The sequence below is a fragment of the Cucumis melo genome, chromosome 10 (genome assembly GCF_025177605.1).
Source record: "Cucumis melo cultivar AY chromosome 10, USDA_Cmelo_AY_1.0, whole genome shotgun sequence".
NCBI lineage: Eukaryota > Viridiplantae > Streptophyta > Magnoliopsida > Cucurbitales > Cucurbitaceae > Cucumis > Cucumis melo.
In genome coordinates, this window is record NC_066866.1 from 25,051,308 (window position 1) to 25,070,731 (window position 19,424).

The 19,424-nt window shown below is 36.3% G+C and overlaps 3 protein-coding genes across 4 annotated transcripts; 1 reads left to right on the forward strand and 2 right to left on the reverse strand.

Moving 5' to 3' along the window:
* Nucleotides 1–4,167: 4,167 nt before the first annotated feature.
* On the reverse strand, nucleotides 4,168–5,954 carry LOC127151302 (uncharacterized). The gene is made up of 5 exons (XM_051090771.1): nucleotides 5,652–5,954; nucleotides 5,498–5,563; nucleotides 5,030–5,419; nucleotides 4,847–4,942; nucleotides 4,168–4,755 (listed from the first exon to the last, which is right to left on the reverse strand). The coding sequence occupies exons 1-5, from the start codon at nucleotides 5,952–5,954 to the stop codon at nucleotides 4,210–4,212; spliced, it is 1,401 nt and encodes a 466-aa protein (XP_050946728.1). The 3' UTR covers nucleotides 4,168–4,209.
* Nucleotides 5,955–9,102: 3,148 nt separating this feature from the next.
* LOC127151301 (uncharacterized) lies at nucleotides 9,103–10,889 on the forward strand. Its single transcript, XM_051090770.1, has 5 exons — nucleotides 9,103–9,405; nucleotides 9,494–9,559; nucleotides 9,638–10,027; nucleotides 10,115–10,210; nucleotides 10,302–10,889. Exons 1-5 carry the CDS (start codon nucleotides 9,103–9,105, stop codon nucleotides 10,845–10,847), a joined length of 1,401 nt encoding a protein of 466 aa, XP_050946727.1. The 3' UTR covers nucleotides 10,848–10,889.
* Nucleotides 10,890–11,499: 610 nt separating this feature from the next.
* LOC127151298 (uncharacterized) lies at nucleotides 11,500–17,272 on the reverse strand. 2 transcript variants are annotated; one of them, XM_051090768.1, is made up of 4 exons: nucleotides 12,699–17,272; nucleotides 11,833–12,529; nucleotides 11,607–11,753; nucleotides 11,500–11,540 (listed from the first exon to the last, which is right to left on the reverse strand). In XM_051090768.1, the coding sequence occupies exon 1, from the start codon at nucleotides 15,963–15,965 to the stop codon at nucleotides 13,542–13,544; it is 2,424 nt and encodes an 807-aa protein (XP_050946725.1). In that variant the 5' UTR covers nucleotides 15,966–17,272; the 3' UTR covers nucleotides 11,500–11,540; nucleotides 11,607–11,753; nucleotides 11,833–12,529; nucleotides 12,699–13,541. The 2 variants fall into 2 exon arrangements, with proteins under 2 accessions (XP_050946725.1, XP_050946724.1); XM_051090767.1 differs by lacking the exon at nucleotides 11,500–11,540 and having other exon boundaries at nucleotides 11,554–11,753.
* Between the last annotated feature and the right edge of the window lie 2,152 nt (nucleotides 17,273–19,424).

Consider the following 19,424-nt stretch of genomic DNA (forward strand, 5'->3'; position numbering starts at 1 on the left):
GTTCATTCATGTTCTCTTGAGTTTTTGAATCGTGACCATAGGCAAGCAAAATCTTGGGTTGTTGGAGAATTAATAAAGTCCAAATTCAAGGGGCCCGGTCGCATATACAAACCACGTGATATCATAGAAGACATGAGGCAAGACTATGGCATAAATATGAGTTATGAGAAAGCATGGCGTGCCAGAGAAAATGCATATGAACGAGTGCGAGGGTCTCCTGAAGAGTCATATAATCTTTTGCGTAGATATGGTGAAGCACTCAAATTTACAAATTCAGGTACAATATTTCACATGGAACTCGAAGATGATCGTTTCTTTAAATATCTTTTTATGGCTGTTGGTGCATGTGTTAGAGGATTCTTAAATTGCATTAGACCGGTCATAGTCATGGACGGAACATTTCTTAAGAACAAATATCGGGGTCAGTTGATAGTGGCCGTTTGTTTAGATGGTAACAATCAGATCTATCCTCTAGCCTTTGGAGTAGTTGATAGAGAAACAGATGACTCAATACAGTGGTTCTTAGAAAAATTGAAAGGTGCAATAGGGGAGGTGCCTAATCTAGGCTTTGTGACAGATCGGAAAACATGCTTCGCCAAGGGTATTTCATCAGTTTTCCCATCTGCATTCCACGGCCTTTGTGTCCAACATTTGAGTCAAAATTTGCATGATAAATATAAGAATGACACGGTTGCTACTTTGTTTTATAATGCATCGAGAACATATCGTGAATCAACGTTTGTTGAAGCGTGGAGACATCTTCTTTCATTTCCTAATGGTTCAGGGAAATATTTAAATGATGTTGGAATAGCACGATGGTCTCGTGTTCACTGCCCAGGAAGACGGTATAACATGATGACAACAAATATAGCGGAGTCCATGAATTCTATACTGAAAGAACCTAGAGATTTGCCTATTGCTTCATTCCTTGAAAATGTTCGAGCTTTGCTACAACGTTGGTTTTGGGAGCGTCGAGAAGAAGGCATTAAAGTGACGTCTACATTGACCAAATGGGCAGAGTTAGTTATTCAAAAGAAACAAGAAGGAGCTTTGACAATGAAGGTCAACCCAATTGACTGTTACCAATTTCATGTCAAAGATTTAGATAAGGAGGAGGTCGTAAACCTTCAGACTAAAGAATGCACTTGCAAGGAGTTTCAAGCTGAGCAACTACCATGCTCACATGCCATTGCTGCAGCACGGGTTCGTAATATAAATGTTTATAGTTTATGTGCTAATTATTACACTAATGAATGTTTGTTGGCTGCATATGCGGAGGCCGTCTACCCAGTTGGGAATCAGTCAGATTGGAAGACAAGCGAAGACTACGTACATATGACTGTTTTACCTCCAAAAGTAGTCAAAAGAGTTGGTCGACCGAAGAAAAAGAGGATTCCAAGTGTTGGTGAAGCTCCGAAATTGCATAAGTGTGGTCGGTGTAAACAAATAGGTCACAACAGATTAACGTGTACCAATCCAATTTCATATACCGACAAGTCGAGCATACAAGATTAGAAATTTCCCTACCAATGTACTAAGTATTACACTAATTAATTAATGTTTGTTAATGATGTGTTTTCTTAATGATTTGTCCCAACATTCTTACTTTCTGTGCTTCCAAATGGATGAAGAAGACGAAAATAACGATTGACTTATTCATTTAAGAACACAAACACTGGTTTTATGATCGTTTAAAAATAACTAAATGTTCGTTTAAAAATATGTAAACGATCGTTTAAAAATAACTAAACGATCGGTTAAGAACAACCAAACGATCGTTTGAAAACAACTAAACGATAGGTTAAACAAAACTAAACGATCGATTGGTCGAACAAAACTAAACGATCGTTTAAAACAACCAATCGATCGTTGGAAAACAACTAAACGATCAGTGAAACAAAACTAAACGATTGGTCAAACAAAACTAAACGATCGTTTAAAACAACCAATCGATACCTTGAAATTAACTAAACGATCAGTTAAACAAAACTAAACGATTGGTCGAACAAAACTAAACGATCGTTTAAAACAACCAATCGATCGTTTGAAATTAACTAAACGATCGACTATAAAAAACTAAACGATCGTTTACATAAACTAAACGATCTTTTGAAACAACGAAAGACACCCGCGAATTGTTTACAACCGCGATTCAACATTTCAAAAAAAGTATGCGAATTTACAATATTGCCCCTTTGGTAAAAACGACCGATATATATATACGTTCCGCCTTCTCACTTTTCGTTTTTCGTCACTACGCAATACACAACCGCACTGATCACACCTTCGTTTTCTCTCAGTCCATTGTTCTCTCAGACCATTTTTGTCTCAGTCCATAGTTTTCGTCAACGTTAAAAGGTATTTTCCCGAACTTTTCCTACTATAACGTTACACTTTTCCTTTGTTTATATTTCAAACGTTTCAACTTCTGTCTTCAAAAACTATCATTGTGTTCTTATATTATTATTGTGAAGCGTTTAGGGTTTCGGGTTCGACTTCTGTCTTCAATATATTATATTCATTTCAGGATGGCTGTACCTAGCGAAAAGTATTTCCCTGCCACTGTGTCATGCCAAGTGCACAAGATCGGCAGTCTTATTAAGGATAAACTGACCAAGGACCAGCTGCAAATGTTCGAAAAAACAATTTTTGGTCCATTGCTGAATGTGAACATGGTATTCAACGGCCAGTTGATCCATCATTTCTTGCTGAGGCAGATACCTGAAGACGGTAACGCAGATGGAATCTGTTTCTCGGTTTTAGGGAAGAACGTCCGTTTTACCCAAAAGGAATTCAACATCATAACTGGATTGTGGCCAACAAACAATCCATTGGAGAAAGATTGCGATAGCAAGCGACTGCAGAGTCTTCTATTCGGATCAGAAAATAAGAAAGTAATAACATGCTTGGAAATTGAGGAAATTTTCAAGAATTTTGAGTTTACAAATGATGACGATGCTGTGAAGGTCGCCTTGGCCGTCTTTATAGAAACTGTGATGGTCGGGAAGGATAAGAAAACACAGTTTGACATGGACATTTTGGGAAGAGTTGATGATGAAGAAGCATTTAAAAGCTTCGATTGGTCAACTTTCTTCTACACTCGTCTGCTCAACAGTTTAAAGACAAGTCTCCAAGGCAAAAAAGAAGCATACGAGCTGAAGAAGACACGAAGTTCCAAAGCAGTGTCATACTATAACATCAAAGGCTACGTCCTTGCTTTTCAGGTGATTTTTATTTCTTCATACACTTTAAGTAAATTCCAATTGAACATCAAAGTTTAACATATTTGTTTAAATGTTGTAGGTGTGGGCTTATGAAGTACTCTCAACCGCAAATGAGCACCTGGCCACAAGAAACAGTAAGGGATTAATCCCAAGGATATTGAGATGGAATTGTACACAAGCTCCATCTTACAAAATGCTGCAGAATAACATATTCGACAACAAAAATGTAAGTAAAACCTGTCAGTCATCGTTTAATATAATTACACAATCCAATAATACAATTACATTGCAGACTGTTGTTCAACCTAAACTCAAGATGTGCTGGAACTTTGGGCCAATAAATACTTTTGTTAATATTTGTATTCGTTTATATAATTTTTTTATGTAATTTTTATAGAGAGAATAACATATTATAATTTTAAACTTTGTTATAAAATAAATACTTTGTGATATTTTCAATTAAACGCGACCAAAATTGAGAAAGAATATTTGAGTTAATATTTGTATTCGTTTAGATACATATCACAAAATATTCGTGTAGAGAAATACTCATCGCGCACATATGTATAAACGATCTTCTTAATAAACGATGTCTAAACGATCTTCTTAATAAATGTCAAAATATTAAGCGATCGTTTAGTAAAGTCTAAACGATCGTTTGGTAAAGTCTAAACGATCGTTCGGTAAGTGTAAACGATCTTCTTAATAAACGATGTCTAAACGATCTTCTTAATAAACGTCAAAATATTAAGCGATCGTTTAGTAAAGTCTAAACATCGTTTGGTAAAGTCTAAACGATCGTTTGGTACAGTCTAAACGATCGTTTGGTAAAGTCTAAACGATATTCTTAAAATCATAAAAAAATTCAGCGATCGTTTAGCTACAAGTAGTTTTGCAACATAGAGAATAATCGATACTACTAATTGAAATGCAACATACACAATAATAGAACAGCCAATTGATACTTGTGATTTATGTTAATATTTCAATACATAGGAGTGTTGGTCCATACTTGAAATGCTAATTGTTTTCTAAAGTATGACATGTTTTCTTGACATAATGTATCTAAACCAACACCAGCAGCTATGTACTCAAAATACTTAATTGCGAATACGCCACAATCACAATTATTTCGTTGAAGTGGAATTGGGTCAACAATGACAACTGGCCAAGGTTCCTTGTATGTCGATGATCTACCTCTCCTATCAAAGAAGCCAGTACTATCTAACAACTTTGGCACCAACTGTCGAATGGGCAGTAATATGTTTGTCATCTCTTCGGCAGTTGTAAGTGACGGAAGCGAATCCCATACCTTCACTTGACAACTTACCAAATCCAAGCATAATAGAACCCAATGGTTGCCATGGACATTGAATGGAGAGTAAACGTAATCAACACTTGCCCAAGGATCTTGGAAGTCCACTTTTGACCCGACAACATAGTCAACCAACCTATACTCTTCGTCCCAGTCAAACGGGCGATTCTCTTTGATACATTCTTTGTATAGGGGCCACTTCGAAACTAAAATGCGCTGCAAAGAAAAACATACAAACGCAAATATCAGACCGAAAGACAAATATCAAACGCAAATACATACATAAAGTAACGAGACGATTACAAACCATAAAGATTGTGTCTGCAGTTGTGAAGTTCTGAGAAGAAGGTATCCCGGCTGCCTTAATCTTCAAGCGAATGAAAAGAAAAAGTGCATCCAAATGCTAATACAAACAAAAGTAAGCAGTAAATGTATAGAACCATAACAATGATAAAATTATAATTGCATAAATGATAAGATAATCCCATACCTCATCCGACAACCACCGGCGACACATAAACAAGTCTCTGAAAAAAGCCTTCGATTTTTTCCCATGAAAGGTTTCACGCAGCTCATCGTCTGTACGCTTGTCTGTAATCCAAGCTCGAAGTCTATCTAAATGGACGTCAAGTATTTTGTGCATAGGATCATAAACAATTGCTTCAGACTCAGAGGTGCTGGTGGTTGATGTCAGAGACCGTTTAGGTAGAGTTGTGAATGGGGTTGATAGGTAAACACTTGCACGCTTCCTACGGGCGGGCCGAACGTGTGGTCGTTGAGTGAGAAATGGTTCTATCTCTATGACGTCCTCATCGTCAACGACATCTATTGGCTCCTCTAAACCAATATCAACCTTCTTCTCCAACACATCTTCGTCACCCTATGGAAGCTCATAATGCATTAGTGTATATAATGATAGAAATTAAACATCAATATTAGCATGAACATGGAACCAAACCTTCTTTTTAACTTCAATGTGTTCATCCTCCAAGCCTTCGGACACCTTGTGGTCCCCTTCGTCACCCTATGGAACCTCAAAATGAATTAGCGAGAACATGGTTACCAAATATGAAACAACTAACGTGAATACACTTAACAGTTTCATTCCTAACCTTTCTTTGAAGTCCAATGTGCTTCAATATGGTTGACATCAGGCCCTTCAATTCGTCAATATCGGATTTTATAGTATTAAGTTGGCCTTCAACAACCGCTACTCGATCTTGGAGATTTCGAATAGCCTTTTTCATCTTAATCTTGGACTTCTGTTTCTTACTCTTTTTCAACTCATCTTCATCGTTAACAACTTCTCGTACTCTTTTTGAACCACCATTCTTCGACTGAATAATGGTAGATGAGCGGAAGTTTTCAAAAAGTTCACCTGAAGCAATTTTCAATTGCTCCTCTTCAGGTGTCATCTCAATGACCGCCTTAATTATAAACTGCAAATAGAAAAAGGCAAATGTATTTAGGACAAAGAAATAAGCACAAAATCACGCGATCCTTAAGTAAGTTACTATTGCTTGCTACTTACCATTGGCGAGTCAAACACCTGGCTTATAGTTTGGGACTTTGGTGATTGTTGGCACACCCACCTCAGCATTCGTGGTATGGCATGATCGTTTACTTTATCTACACCACATCCAATGATGGTTGGTATAGACTCATATGCCCAAACCTATTCCACATTTGACAAACAAGTTTAGAAAGTGCCACAAGATATATATAGATATATAAACAAGTGGTTATACAATCGTTTGAAAACAACTATACGATCATTTAACATAACTAAACGATCGTTAAAAAGAACTAAACGATCGTTTAAATAACTAAACGATCGTTTAAAATAACTAAACGATCGTTTCAAATAACTAAACGATCGTTTCAAATAACTAAACGATCTTTTTAAAGTTTTGAAGTAAGAAGTAAGAAGTCAAATACCTGTAATGCATGCGGAAATCCATTGATAGTATATTTTTTTGTCTGTGTTGATTTCTTCTTTCCCTTGGCATATTGCTTGTCCAAGGCTCTTTTCAATGCACTTAGCGTGCGTACAAAAACAATCCGACCCCAATCATAATTATTAAATGAATTCCAATCATCAGCAATCTTAAAAAAACCAATGTCCACTTTGGTTCGCCTATCTTTTCCCAACAAAGATATCTCTATAAAGTAGACTAAAGCTAATTTGACGATATCATCGTCATCACCCTCGTATTCCAAAAATATATCTTCTAAGTCGCTAACGTAAACACAGTCCTTGTCTTTGAAAAACTTCTCCAACAGTCGACTGTTCCCACCCAACTGAATATAGTCCTCTTTAGGACCCCATAGTCCAGTTACGATGTTAAACTCTCTCCTACCGAAAGTACAAACAACGCCCCCTAGTAGGAAACTTATAGAATCCTTTCCTTCATCTTCCACCTCCCTTAACAGTAAGTAGTGGATGAGTGGCCCATTGAAGACAATATTTAGGTCCAAAAAGTGCCCAAACTTTGTTTTCCTAAATAAGGCTAATTGATCGGGTTTGAGTTTGGCCTTAATATTATGTGTTGTCTTTTCCAAATGAGACAAACAGCTTACTAGGGAATAAAAATGATGGGAAGGATTAATCTTGTAGAAGGGTCCGTCGGTCGATGTTGAAGTCGATGTCATGATTCAAGCCAAGAAAAAGCAAATATATTGAAAATGGGTTACAGATAAAACTCACTGAAATAAGAGAACACGCTCAAAGTTGATTCTTAGGTTCGAAAAGGAGAAGCGACGAAATGCACTGGAGGACCGACGACAGACGAACAGTCGGAGTATCTTCGAAGAGCAGAGCGGGAAATTTCAAAAGCCAAAGAAAGGAGATGTTTTTTTTTTTTACTTCAGGTGTTCTATGCGAAAGAGAAGGGAAAGCGAACGTGGGTAGGCGAAACAAGGGAAATTGCCAAAAATAGGTTAAAAAAAGAGATTTAAATGAATTTTGGGACAAGTTTTCAAAAGAAAGACTTTTAGGACAATTTGGGTGTGAATAGACAAAAATGCCCTTCATTAAATTTCTATCGCTCTCTATTGATTGTTTCGCCTACCCACGTTCGCTTTCCCTTCTCTTTCGCATAGAACACCTGAAGTAAAAAAAAAAAACATCTCCTTTCTTTGGCTTTTGAAATTTCCCGCTCTGCTCTTCGAAGATACTCCGACTGTTCGTCTGTCGTCGGTCCTCCAGTGCATTTCGTCGCTTCTCCTTTTCGAACCTAAGAATCAACTTTGAGCGTGTTCTCTTATTTCAGTGAGTTTTATCTGTAACCCATTTTCAATATATTTGCTTTTTCTTGGCTTGAATCATGACATCGACTTCAACATCGACCGACGGACCCTTCTACAAGATTAATCCTTCCCATCATTTTTATTCCCTAGTAAGCTGTTTGTCTCATTTGGAAAAGACAACACATAATATTAAGGCCAAACTCAAACCCGATCAATTAGCCTTATTTAGGAAAACAAAGTTTGGGCACTTTTTGGACCTAAATATTGTCTTCAATGGGCCACTCATCCACTACTTACTGTTAAGGGAGGTGGAAGATGAAGGAAAGGATTCTATAAGTTTCCTACTAGGGGGCGTTGTTTGTACTTTCGGTAGGAGAGAGTTTAACATCGTAACTGGACTATGGGGTCCTAAAGAGGACTATATTCAGTTGGGTGGGAACAGTCGACTGTTGGAGAAGTTTTTCAAAGACAAGGACTGTGTTTACGTTAGCGACTTAGAAGATATATTTTTGGAATACGAGGGTGATGACGATGATATCGTCAAATTAGCTTTAGTCTACTTTATAGAGATATCTTTGTTGGGAAAAGATAGGCGAACCAAAGTGGACATTGGTTTTTTTAAGATTGCTGATGATTGGAATTCATTTAATAATTATGATTGGGGTCGGATTGTTTTTGTACGCACGCTAAGTGCATTGAAAAGAGCCTTGGACAAGCAATATGCCAAGGGAAAGAAGAAATCAACACAGACAAAAAAATATACTATCAATGGATTTCCGCATGCATTACAGGTATTTGACTTCTTACTTCTTACTTCAAAACTTTAAAAAGATCGTTTAGTTATTTGAAACGATCGTTTAGTTATTTGAAACGATCGTTTAGTTATTTTAAACGATCGTTTAGTTATTTAAACGATCGTTTAGTTCTTTTTAACGATCGTTTAGTTATGTTAAATGATCGTATAGTTGTTTTCAAACGATTGTATAACCACTTGTTTATATATCTATATATATCTTGTGGCACTTTCTAAACTTGTTTGTCAAATGTGGAATAGGTTTGGGCATATGAGTCTATACCAACCATCATTGGATGTGGTGTAGATAAAGTAAACGATCATGCCATACCACGAATGCTGAGGTGGGTGTGCCAACAATCACCAAAGTCCCAAACTATAAGCCAGGTGTTTGACTCGCCAATGGTAAGTAGCAAGCAATAGTAACTTACTTAAGGATCGCGTGATTTTGTGCTTATTTCTTTGTCCTAAATACATTTGCCTTTTTCTATTTGCAGTTTATAATTAAGGCGGTCATTGAGATGACACCTGAAGAGGAGCAATTGAAAATTGCTTCAGGTGAACTTTTTGAAAACTTCCGCTCATCTACCATTATTCAGTCGAAGAATGGTGGTTCAAAAAGAGTACGAGAAGTTGTTAACGATGAAGATGAGTTGAAAAAGAGTAAGAAACAGAAGTCCAAGATTAAGATGAAAAAGGCTATTCGAAATCTCCAAGATCGAGTAGCGGTTGTTGAAGGCCAACTTAATACTATAAAATCCGATATTGACGAATTGAAGGGCCTGATGTCAACCATATTGAAGCACATTGGACTTCAAAGAAAGGTTAGGAATGAAACTGTTAAGTGTATTCACGTTAGTTGTTTCATATTTGGTAACCATGTTCTCGCTAATTCATTTTGAGGTTCCATAGGGTGACGAAGGGGACCACAAGGTGTCCGAAGGCTTGGAGGATGAACACATTGAAGTTAAAAAGAAGGTTTGGTTCCATGTTCATGCTAATATTGATGTTTAATTTCTATCATTATATACACTAATGCATTATGAGCTTCCATAGGGTGACGAAGATGTGTTGGAGAAGAAGGTTGATATTGGTTTAGAGGAGCCAATAGATGTCGTTGACGATGAGGACGTCATAGAGATAGAACCATTTCTCACTCAACGACCACACGTTCGGCCCGCCCGTAGGAAGCGTGCAAGTGTTTACCTATCAACCCCATTCACAACTCTACCTAAACGGTCTCTGACATCAACCACCAGCACCTCTGAGTCTGAAGCAATTGTTTATGATCCTATGCACAAAATACTTGACGTCCATTTAGATAGACTTCGAGCTTGGATTACAGACAAGCGTACAGACGATGAGCTGCGTGAAACCTTTCATGGGAAAAAATCGAAGGCTTTTTTCAGAGACTTGTTTATGTGTCGCCGGTGGTTGTCGGATGAGGTATGGGATTATCTTATCATTTATGCAATTATAATTTTATCATTGTTATGGTTCTATACATTTACTGCTTACTTTTGTTTGTATTAGCATTTGGATGCACTTTTTCTTTTCATTCGCTTGAAGATTAAGGCAGCCGGGATACCTTCTTCTCAGAACTTCACAACTGCAGACACAATCTTTATGGTTTGTAATCGTCTCGTTACTTTATGTATGTATTTGCGTTTGATATTTGTCTTTCGGTCTGATATTTGCGTTTGTATGTTTTTCTTTGCAGCGCATTTTAGTTTCGAAGTGGCCCCTATACAAAGAATGTATCAAAGAGAATCGCCCGTTTGACTGGGACGAAGAGTATAGGTTGGTTGACTATGTTGTCGGGTCAAAAGTGGACTTCCAAGATCCTTGGGCAAGTGTTGATTACGTTTACTCTCCATTCAATGTCCATGGCAACCATTGGGTTCTATTATGCTTGGATTTGGTAAGTTGTCAAGTGAAGGTATGGGATTCGCTTCCGTCACTTACAACTGCCGAAGAGATGACAAACATATTACTGCCCATTCGACAGTTGGTGCCAAAGTTGTTAGATAGTACTGGCTTCTTTGATAGGAGAGGTAGATCATCGACATACAAGGAACCTTGGCCAGTTGTCATTGTTGACCCAATTCCACTTCAACGAAATAATTGTGATTGTGGCGTATTCGCAATTAAGTATTTTGAGTACATAGCTGCTGGTGTTGGTTTAGATACATTATGTCAAGAAAACATGTCATACTTTAGAAAACAATTAGCATTTCAAGTATGGACCAACACTCCTATGTATTGAAATATTAACATAAATCACAAGTATCAATTGGCTGTTCTATTATTGTGTATGTTGCATTTCAATTAGTAGTATCGATTATTCTCTATGTTGCAAAACTACTTGTAGCTAAACGATCGCTGAATTTTTTTATGATTTTAAGAATATCGTTTAGACTTTACCAAACGATCGTTTAGACTGTACCAAACGATCGTTTAGACTTTACCAAACGATGTTTAGACTTTACTAAACGATCGCTTAATATTTTGACGTTTATTAAGAAGATCGTTTAGACATCGTTTATTAAGAAGATCGTTTACACTTACCGAACGATCGTTTAGACTTTACCAAACGATCGTTTAGACTTTACTAAACGATCGCTTAATATTTTGACATTTATTAAGAAGATCGTTTAGACATCGTTTATTAAGAAGATCGTTTATACATATGTGCGCGATGAGTATTTCTCTACACGAATATTTTGTGATATGTATCTAAACGAATACAAATATTAACTCAAATATTCTTTCTCAATTTTGGTCGCGTTTAATTGAAAATATCACAAAGTATTTATTTTATAACAAAGTTTAAAATTATAATATGTTATTCTCTCTATAAAAATTACATAAAAAAATTATATAAACGAATACAAATATTAACAAAAGTATTTATTGGCCCAAAGTTCCAGCACATCTTGAGTTTAGGTTGAACAACAGTCTGCAATGTAATTGTATTATTGGATTGTGTAATTATATTAAACGATGACTGACAGGTTTTACTTACATTTTTGTTGTCGAATATGTTATTCTGCAGCATTTTGTAAGATGGAGCTTGTGTACAATTCCATCTCAATATCCTTGGGATTAATCCCTTACTGTTTCTTGTGGCCAGGTGCTCATTTGCGGTTGAGAGTACTTCATAAGCCCACACCTACAACATTTAAACAAATATGTTAAACTTTGATGTTCAATTGGAATTTACTTAAAGTGTATGAAGAAATAAAAATCACCTGAAAAGCAAGGACGTAGCCTTTGATGTTATAGTATGACACTGCTTTGGAACTTCGTGTCTTCTTCAGCTCGTATGCTTCTTTTTTGCCTTGGAGACTTGTCTTTAAACTGTTGAGCAGACGAGTGTAGAAGAAAGTTGACCAATCGAAGCTTTTAAATGCTTCTTCATCATCAACTCTTCCCAAAATGTCCATGTCAAACTGTGTTTTCTTATCCTTCCCGACCATCACAGTTTCTATAAAGACGGCCAAGGCGACCTTCACAGCATCGTCATCATTTGTAAACTCAAAATTCTTGAAAATTTCCTCAATTTCCAAGCATGTTATTACTTTCTTATTTTCTGATCCGAATAGAAGACTCTGCAGTCGCTTGCTATCGCAATCTTTCTCCAATGGATTGTTTGTTGGCCACAATCCAGTTATGATGTTGAATTCCTTTTGGGTAAAACGGACGTTCTTCCCTAAAACCGAGAAACAGATTCCATCTGCGTTACCGTCTTCAGGTATCTGCCTCAGCAAGAAATGATGGATCAACTGGCCGTTGAATACCATGTTCACATTCAGCAATGGACCAAAAATTGTTTTTTCGAACATTTGCAGCTGGTCCTTGGTCAGTTTATCCTTAATAAGACTGCCGATCTTGTGCACTTGGCATGACACAGTGGCAGGGAAATACTTTTCGCTAGGTACAGCCATCCTGAAATGAATATAATATATTGAAGACAGAAGTCGAACCCGAAACCCTAAACGCTTCACAATAATAATATAAGAACACAATGATAGTTTTTGAAGACAGAAGTTGAAACGTTTGAAATATAAACAAAGGAAAAGTGTAACGTTATAGTAGGAAAAGTTCGGGAAAATACCTTTTAACGTTGACGAAAACTATGGACTGAGACAAAAATGGTCTGAGAGAACAATGGACTGAGAGAAAACGAAGGTGTGATCAGTGCGGTTGTGTATTGCGTAGTGACGAAAAACGAAAAGTGAGAAGGCGGAACGTATATATATATCGGTCGTTTTTACCAAAGGGGCAATATTGTAAATTCGCATACTTTTTTTGAAATGTTGAATCGCGGTTGTAAACAATTCGCGGGTGTCTTTCGTTGTTTCAAAAGATCGTTTAGTTTATGTAAACGATCGTTTAGTTTTTTATAGTCGATCGTTTAGTTAATTTCAAACGATCGATTGGTTGTTTTAAACGATCGTTTAGTTTTGTTCGACCAATCGTTTAGTTTTGTTTAACTGATCGTTTAGTTAATTTCAAGGTATCGATTGGTTGTTTTAAACGATCGTTTAGTTTTGTTTGACCAATCGTTTAGTTTTGTTTCACTGATCGTTTAGTTGTTTTCCAACGATCGATTGGTTGTTTTAAACGATCGTTTAGTTTTGTTCGACCAATCGATCGTTTAGTTTTGTTTAACCTATCGTTTAGTTGTTTTCAAACGATCGTTTGGTTGTTCTTAACCGATCGTTTAGTTATTTTTAAACGATCGTTTACATATTTTTAAACGAACATTTAGTTATTTTTAAACGATCATAAAACCAGTGTTTGTGTTCTTAAATGAATAAGTCAATCGTTATTTTCGTCTTCTTCATCCATTTGGAAGCACAGAAAGTAAGAATGTTGGGACAAATCATTAAGAAAACACATCATTAACAAACATTAATTAATTAGTGTAATACTTAGTACATTGGTAGGGAAATTTCTAATCTTGTATGCTCGACTTGTCGGTATATGAAATTGGATTGGTACACGTTAATCTGTTGTGACCTATTTGTTTACACCGACCACACTTATGCAATTTCGGAGCTTCACCAACACTTGGAATCCTCTTTTTCTTCGGTCGACCAACTCTTTTGACTACTTTTGGAGGTAAAACAGTCATATGTACGTAGTCTTCGCTTGTCTTCCAATCTGACTGATTCCCAACTGGGTAGACGGCCTCCGCATATGCAGCCAACAAACATTCATTAGTGTAATAATTAGCACATAAACTATAAACATTTATATTACGAACCCGTGCTGCAGCAATGGCATGTGAGCATGGTAGTTGCTCAGCTTGAAACTCCTTGCAAGTGCATTCTTTAGTCTGAAGGTTTACGACCTCCTCCTTATCTAAATCTTTGACATGAAATTGGTAACAGTCAATTGGGTTGACCTTCATTGTCAAAGCTCCTTCTTGTTTCTTTTGAATAACTAACTCTGCCCATTTGGTCAATGTAGACGTCACTTTAATGCCTTCTTCTCGACGCTCCCAAAACCAACGTTGTAGCAAAGCTCGAACATTTTCAAGGAATGAAGCAATAGGCAAATCTCTAGGTTCTTTCAGTATAGAATTCATGGACTCCGCTATATTTGTTGTCATCATGTTATACCGTCTTCCTGGGCAGTGAACACGAGACCATCGTGCTATTCCAACATCATTTAAATATTTCCCTGAACCATTAGGAAATGAAAGAAGATGTCTCCACGCTTCAACAAACGTTGATTCACGATATGTTCTCGATGCATTATAAAACAAAGTAGCAACCGTGTCATTCTTATATTTATCATGCAAATTTTGACTCAAATGTTGGACACAAAGGCCGTGGAATGCAGATGGGAAAACTGATGAAATACCCTTGGCGAAGCATGTTTTCCGATCTGTCACAAAGCCTAGATTAGGCACCTCCCCTATTGCACCTTTCAATTTTTCTAAGAACCACTGTATTGAGTCATCTGTTTCTCTATCAACTACTCCAAAGGCTAGAGGATAGATCTGATTGTTACCATCTAAACAAACGGCCACTATCAACTGACCCCGATATTTGTTCTTAAGAAATGTTCCGTCCATGACTATGACCGGTCTAATGCAATTTAAGAATCCTCTAACACATGCACCAACAGCCATAAAAAGATATTTAAAGAAACGATCATCTTCGAGTTCCATGTGAAATATTGTACCTGAATTTGTAAATTTGAGTGCTTCACCATATCTACGCAAAAGATTATATGACTCTTCAGGAGACCCTCGCACTCGTTCATATGCATTTTCTCTGGCACGCCATGCTTTCTCATAACTCATATTTATGCCATAGTCTTGCCTCATGTCTTCTATGATATCACGTGGTTTGTATATGCGACCGGGCCCCTTGAATTTGGACTTTATTAATTCTCCAACAACCCAAGATTTTGCTTGCCTATGGTCACGATTCAAAAACTCAAGAGAACATGAATGAACTTTCACATACTTTTTAATCTTGAATATATTTGAATCCTTCAGTCTAACCGCTCGCAATCTCCAACCACACTTGTTGTCGATGCATCTAACGAAAAGAACCTCTTTTGTAGACTTTTTTACTACAAACTGAAAATTTTTTTTCATTGCCAACACACTTAATCTCATTGACAAATCTCTCTTGCAAAAAAATATTTGTCCTACATCCAACTCTTCACTTGTAGAGCTTTCTTCCGACCAGCCACTTCCTTTTGTCTTCAACTTCCGACTAGAGGACCTGTAGTCAACTTTACCTTTTCCTTTGCAATCTTTTGTAGGAGCATCTCTTTGTTCTGGGATGTCAAACAATTCATTGTACATCTCAACTGACTCCAATGTAAAAGTATCATCTATTGAATGATATGACTCATATGATTCCCATATAGCCGAATTGGTCCCTATCATGTTATGACACAAGCCACCCTCGACTTCACCAATATCAACTTCATTCTCATCTAATCTATCCATTCCAATTGGAGGAGGATGAGGGTTTAAATTTTGAACTTGGTTGCTCCCAGATACTGAATTGTAATCTTTGTTTAACACTTTCATGCTTCGATTGCTTGTAGGCTCAAACGATAGGTATAGGGGGACCTCCAATGGATTTTCACTAAGAATATAAAACTTCAAATCACGGTCATTGCTTAACTCAAATGGAGGAGCTTCCTTTTCCCCTTTGATCTCATATATACATCTTATCTTTATGTCAAACTTTGTAGGGTCAACTTCTGCAAGGTCATATAGTTCAGACTGTAAATCTTTGTGTGTTATTTCTTTAGGGACAACAATGCCTTTTAACACTCCTCCTTCATATTTTCTTCGTCCCTCATCCCATTCACCACCGTGACGCACTAAAATCCGAACATGTGCCATCCTTAAACTACCTTAAGTACTTTTGTATCTTAAAAAATTGATTTGAACTTAAGAACCTACAAAATGCGTGCAAGATGTAAAGAAATGAATTAGGAGGTGTACCAATTTGATTTTGAAATAAATAGTGGAAGTTTGGAACGTGCGAGATGTGTGCGAGATGTGTGCGAGATACGTGCGAGATGTGTGCGAGATACGTGCGAGATAAAGCATGAGGGCCTAAGAGAGTTACTAAACATGCAAAGAATAGCTCTAAATGGATTAGGAGGTGTACCAAGTTGATTTTGAAATAAATAGTGAAAGTTCGGAACGTGCGAGATGTGTGCGAGATACGTGCGAGATACGTGCGAGATAAAGCATGAGGGCCTAAGAGAGTTACTAAACATGCAAAGAATAGCTCTAAATGGATTAGGAGGTGTACCAAGTTGATTTTGAAATAAATAGTGAAAGTTCGGAACGTGCGAGATGTGTGCGAGATACGTGCGAGATAAAGCATGATAAAGCATGAGGGCCTAAGAGAGTTACTAAACATGCAAAGAATAGCTCTAAATGGATTAGGAGGTGTACCAAGTTGATTTTGAAATAAATAGTGAAAGTTTGGAACGTGCGAGATACGTGCGAGATAAGTGCGAGATAAAAAAAAATGCGAGATAAAAAAAAAAACCTTAATTCCTTCTATTCCTATTGCTTACTCCTCCTCTATTTGATCCAACTAAATCCTCATCCTCTAGTTCAATTCATTTTTCACTAGCCATTGAACATTGAACTTTCTAAGAACCTAAAACCAAAATTTGACTAAACTAATTTACGGCAAATAAGTCCAATTCCAAAAACCAGACAATTACGGATGAAAATAGCACCAAATACCCTAACAAACATTTACTTACAGCAGATAAATTGAAAATCGGTTATACATGAAACTCACCTAAATAAGACGCTCGAAGTTGATTGAATGGTCCGAATAGGAGCGACGAAATGCACTGGACAACGACCGACGAAGGGCAAGCGACGAAGGGCAAGCGACGAAGGGCAAACGACGATGGGCAAGCGACGATGGGCAAGTGACGATGAACAACTGACGATGGCCGGAGTAGGTTCAGGTGTTCTACACGAAAGAAAAGAGAAGGGAAACGGAACTATACGCGAAAGAGAACGAATCGATGGTGGAGAGAAGGGAAAGCAACGTGGAAGAGGGAAAGGAAAGGAAGGGCATTTTTGTCTATTCACACCCAAATTGTCCTAAAAGTCTTTCTTTTGAAAACTTGTCCCAAAATTCATTTAAATCTCTTTTTTTAACCTATTTTTGGCAATTTCCCTTAAAATTTCATTAAACAAAAAATAATCTTTTTTTTCAATATTAGTGTTTTAAATGAGAATAATATTTATGAACTTAATTAATGTAAAAAAAAAAAACTAACTAAATCGTAAAAGTTACCTTTCTAACTTATTTTCCCTCTAAATTTTTATAAATATTCCAAGTCTTTTCAAAGTTATAATATTAGAACTTAACCCTTCATAAATACGTCAAAACTATTATTAGAATAGCAATTGTTGCTTTTGGTTGTGTAGTAATAATTAATAATCAACCTTAAAATTTTTGCAGATGGGGTGGGTGATGAGTGAGGTCCTACGTTTATATCCATCAACTCCAAATATACAAAGACAAGCAAGGAAAGGCATTACAATTAATGGACTCACAATCCCTAATGGTACCAACTTGTAGATTGATGTTGTATCCATGCACCATAACCAAGCTTTTTGGGGTCACCAAGTCAATGAATTTCACCCCGAGAGGATCTGAAATGACACTGTTTCAGGAGGTTGCACACACAAGATGAGCTATTTGCCCTTTGGCTTTGGAGGAAGAATGTGTGTTGGTAGGCACTTGACCTTTATGGAGTATAAGGTTGTCTTGACTTTTATTTTGTCTAGGTTCTCTTTGTCGTCAGATTATCGACATTCGCCTTCTATAGTGCTCTCGCTACGACCAGCCCATGGTCTGCCTCTCATTTTTTGGCTACTCGAAGATTAAGTTTATGAGAAATGAATTGGTGGAGTAGGTGGTTTACTAATTGTTGGATTCGAAATCATGAAATGGAGTTGTAGAAGAAGCTTTATCCAACAGTGTAAAATTAGCAACTAAATTGTGGGAGTGACCTTTTCTTCCATTGTTTGATCTCCTAGATTAATGGAGGTCTGTAGTCCTTAACTTCTTCAAAGGTAAAAAGGCCTTGTTCCATTGAAACTAGAGAGCTAGGTAGAGCTAGGTTATGGTTAATTCACTTTGAGATTAGTTTTTTCTCTCTTTGTTATTGTATTTGTTCTTTTTGTGCCAAATATGTGAATGCATTATTTCTTTATAGTTCAATAACTGTAGAGTAAAAATTGAATTGTAAATCTTCATGACAAGTGTCTTGTCTATTAAAGTAAGTTTAAATTTGCTAAAAACATATAACAAATAATACAAAATATAAAAAATATAAAATAATACCAACTCGACTTTTAAAAAATCAGGCATCCCATACTTTTTTGTAAGAATTTGACTTAAATTGTATTCAAAAGTGGGTAAACACATATTCTTTTTAAAAACAATTATAGAAAAATATACCAAAATATTTACAAAATAAAATAAAATTTTATATTCAATCAATAATAGACTTCAAGTATAAAATCAACATTTTGTAAATAATTTTGTTGGTAGTTTAAAAAGAAAGGAAAGCCCTTTGCTCCTATAACATCCTAATTTCTGAGATTCAACTAACATCCTAATTTCTGAGATTCAACTAACCAAAATTTGGAGTGAGACTATTGAATAGTGGTGTATGATTTGGGAACAAGAGCATAAAATTGGATGGGCAGAAATCATATATTGCTTTTGCCTCTTTGATTAGTTGGCTTTTCAAAATTTCAATTATTTTCAACTTTGTTTAACGAATCAATGAAGCTTTGAATAACTTGGTTTCATATAACCTTTTTCCTTCTATGTCTGATACTATCATAAATACTTCAAATATTGGGCACAAAAAATTGAAGGAATTCTTGGAACTAAGAAGACTTTTATGAGATTGAAAACCTAAAGTTTAGCCTTTACCTTTCTTAATGTTTTCATATATGTTTGCTTACTCAGATATTTAATGTAATTACAAAGTTAATTATAACCATTTTATTAATTTATGCAAGCTTATCACATTGAATGGATTTTACTATATTTTATAAATAGTTTTAATATTTTGCTAATTTTAAAAATTATCGTTTACTTTATTAAAGACGGAAAAAAAAGTCAGAAACCAACTTAAACAAGATGGGTGAAACTTCATCCAAAGGTAAAATTTCTGGAAAAAAATGTTCCAACTAATGATGTAGTCACAAGCCATCCTTAAACTTGATCATAATTATATATATACCATTTCATGAATGTTCAATAATATGGATTTTCATGCGCTTCACATCATAATCTTATGG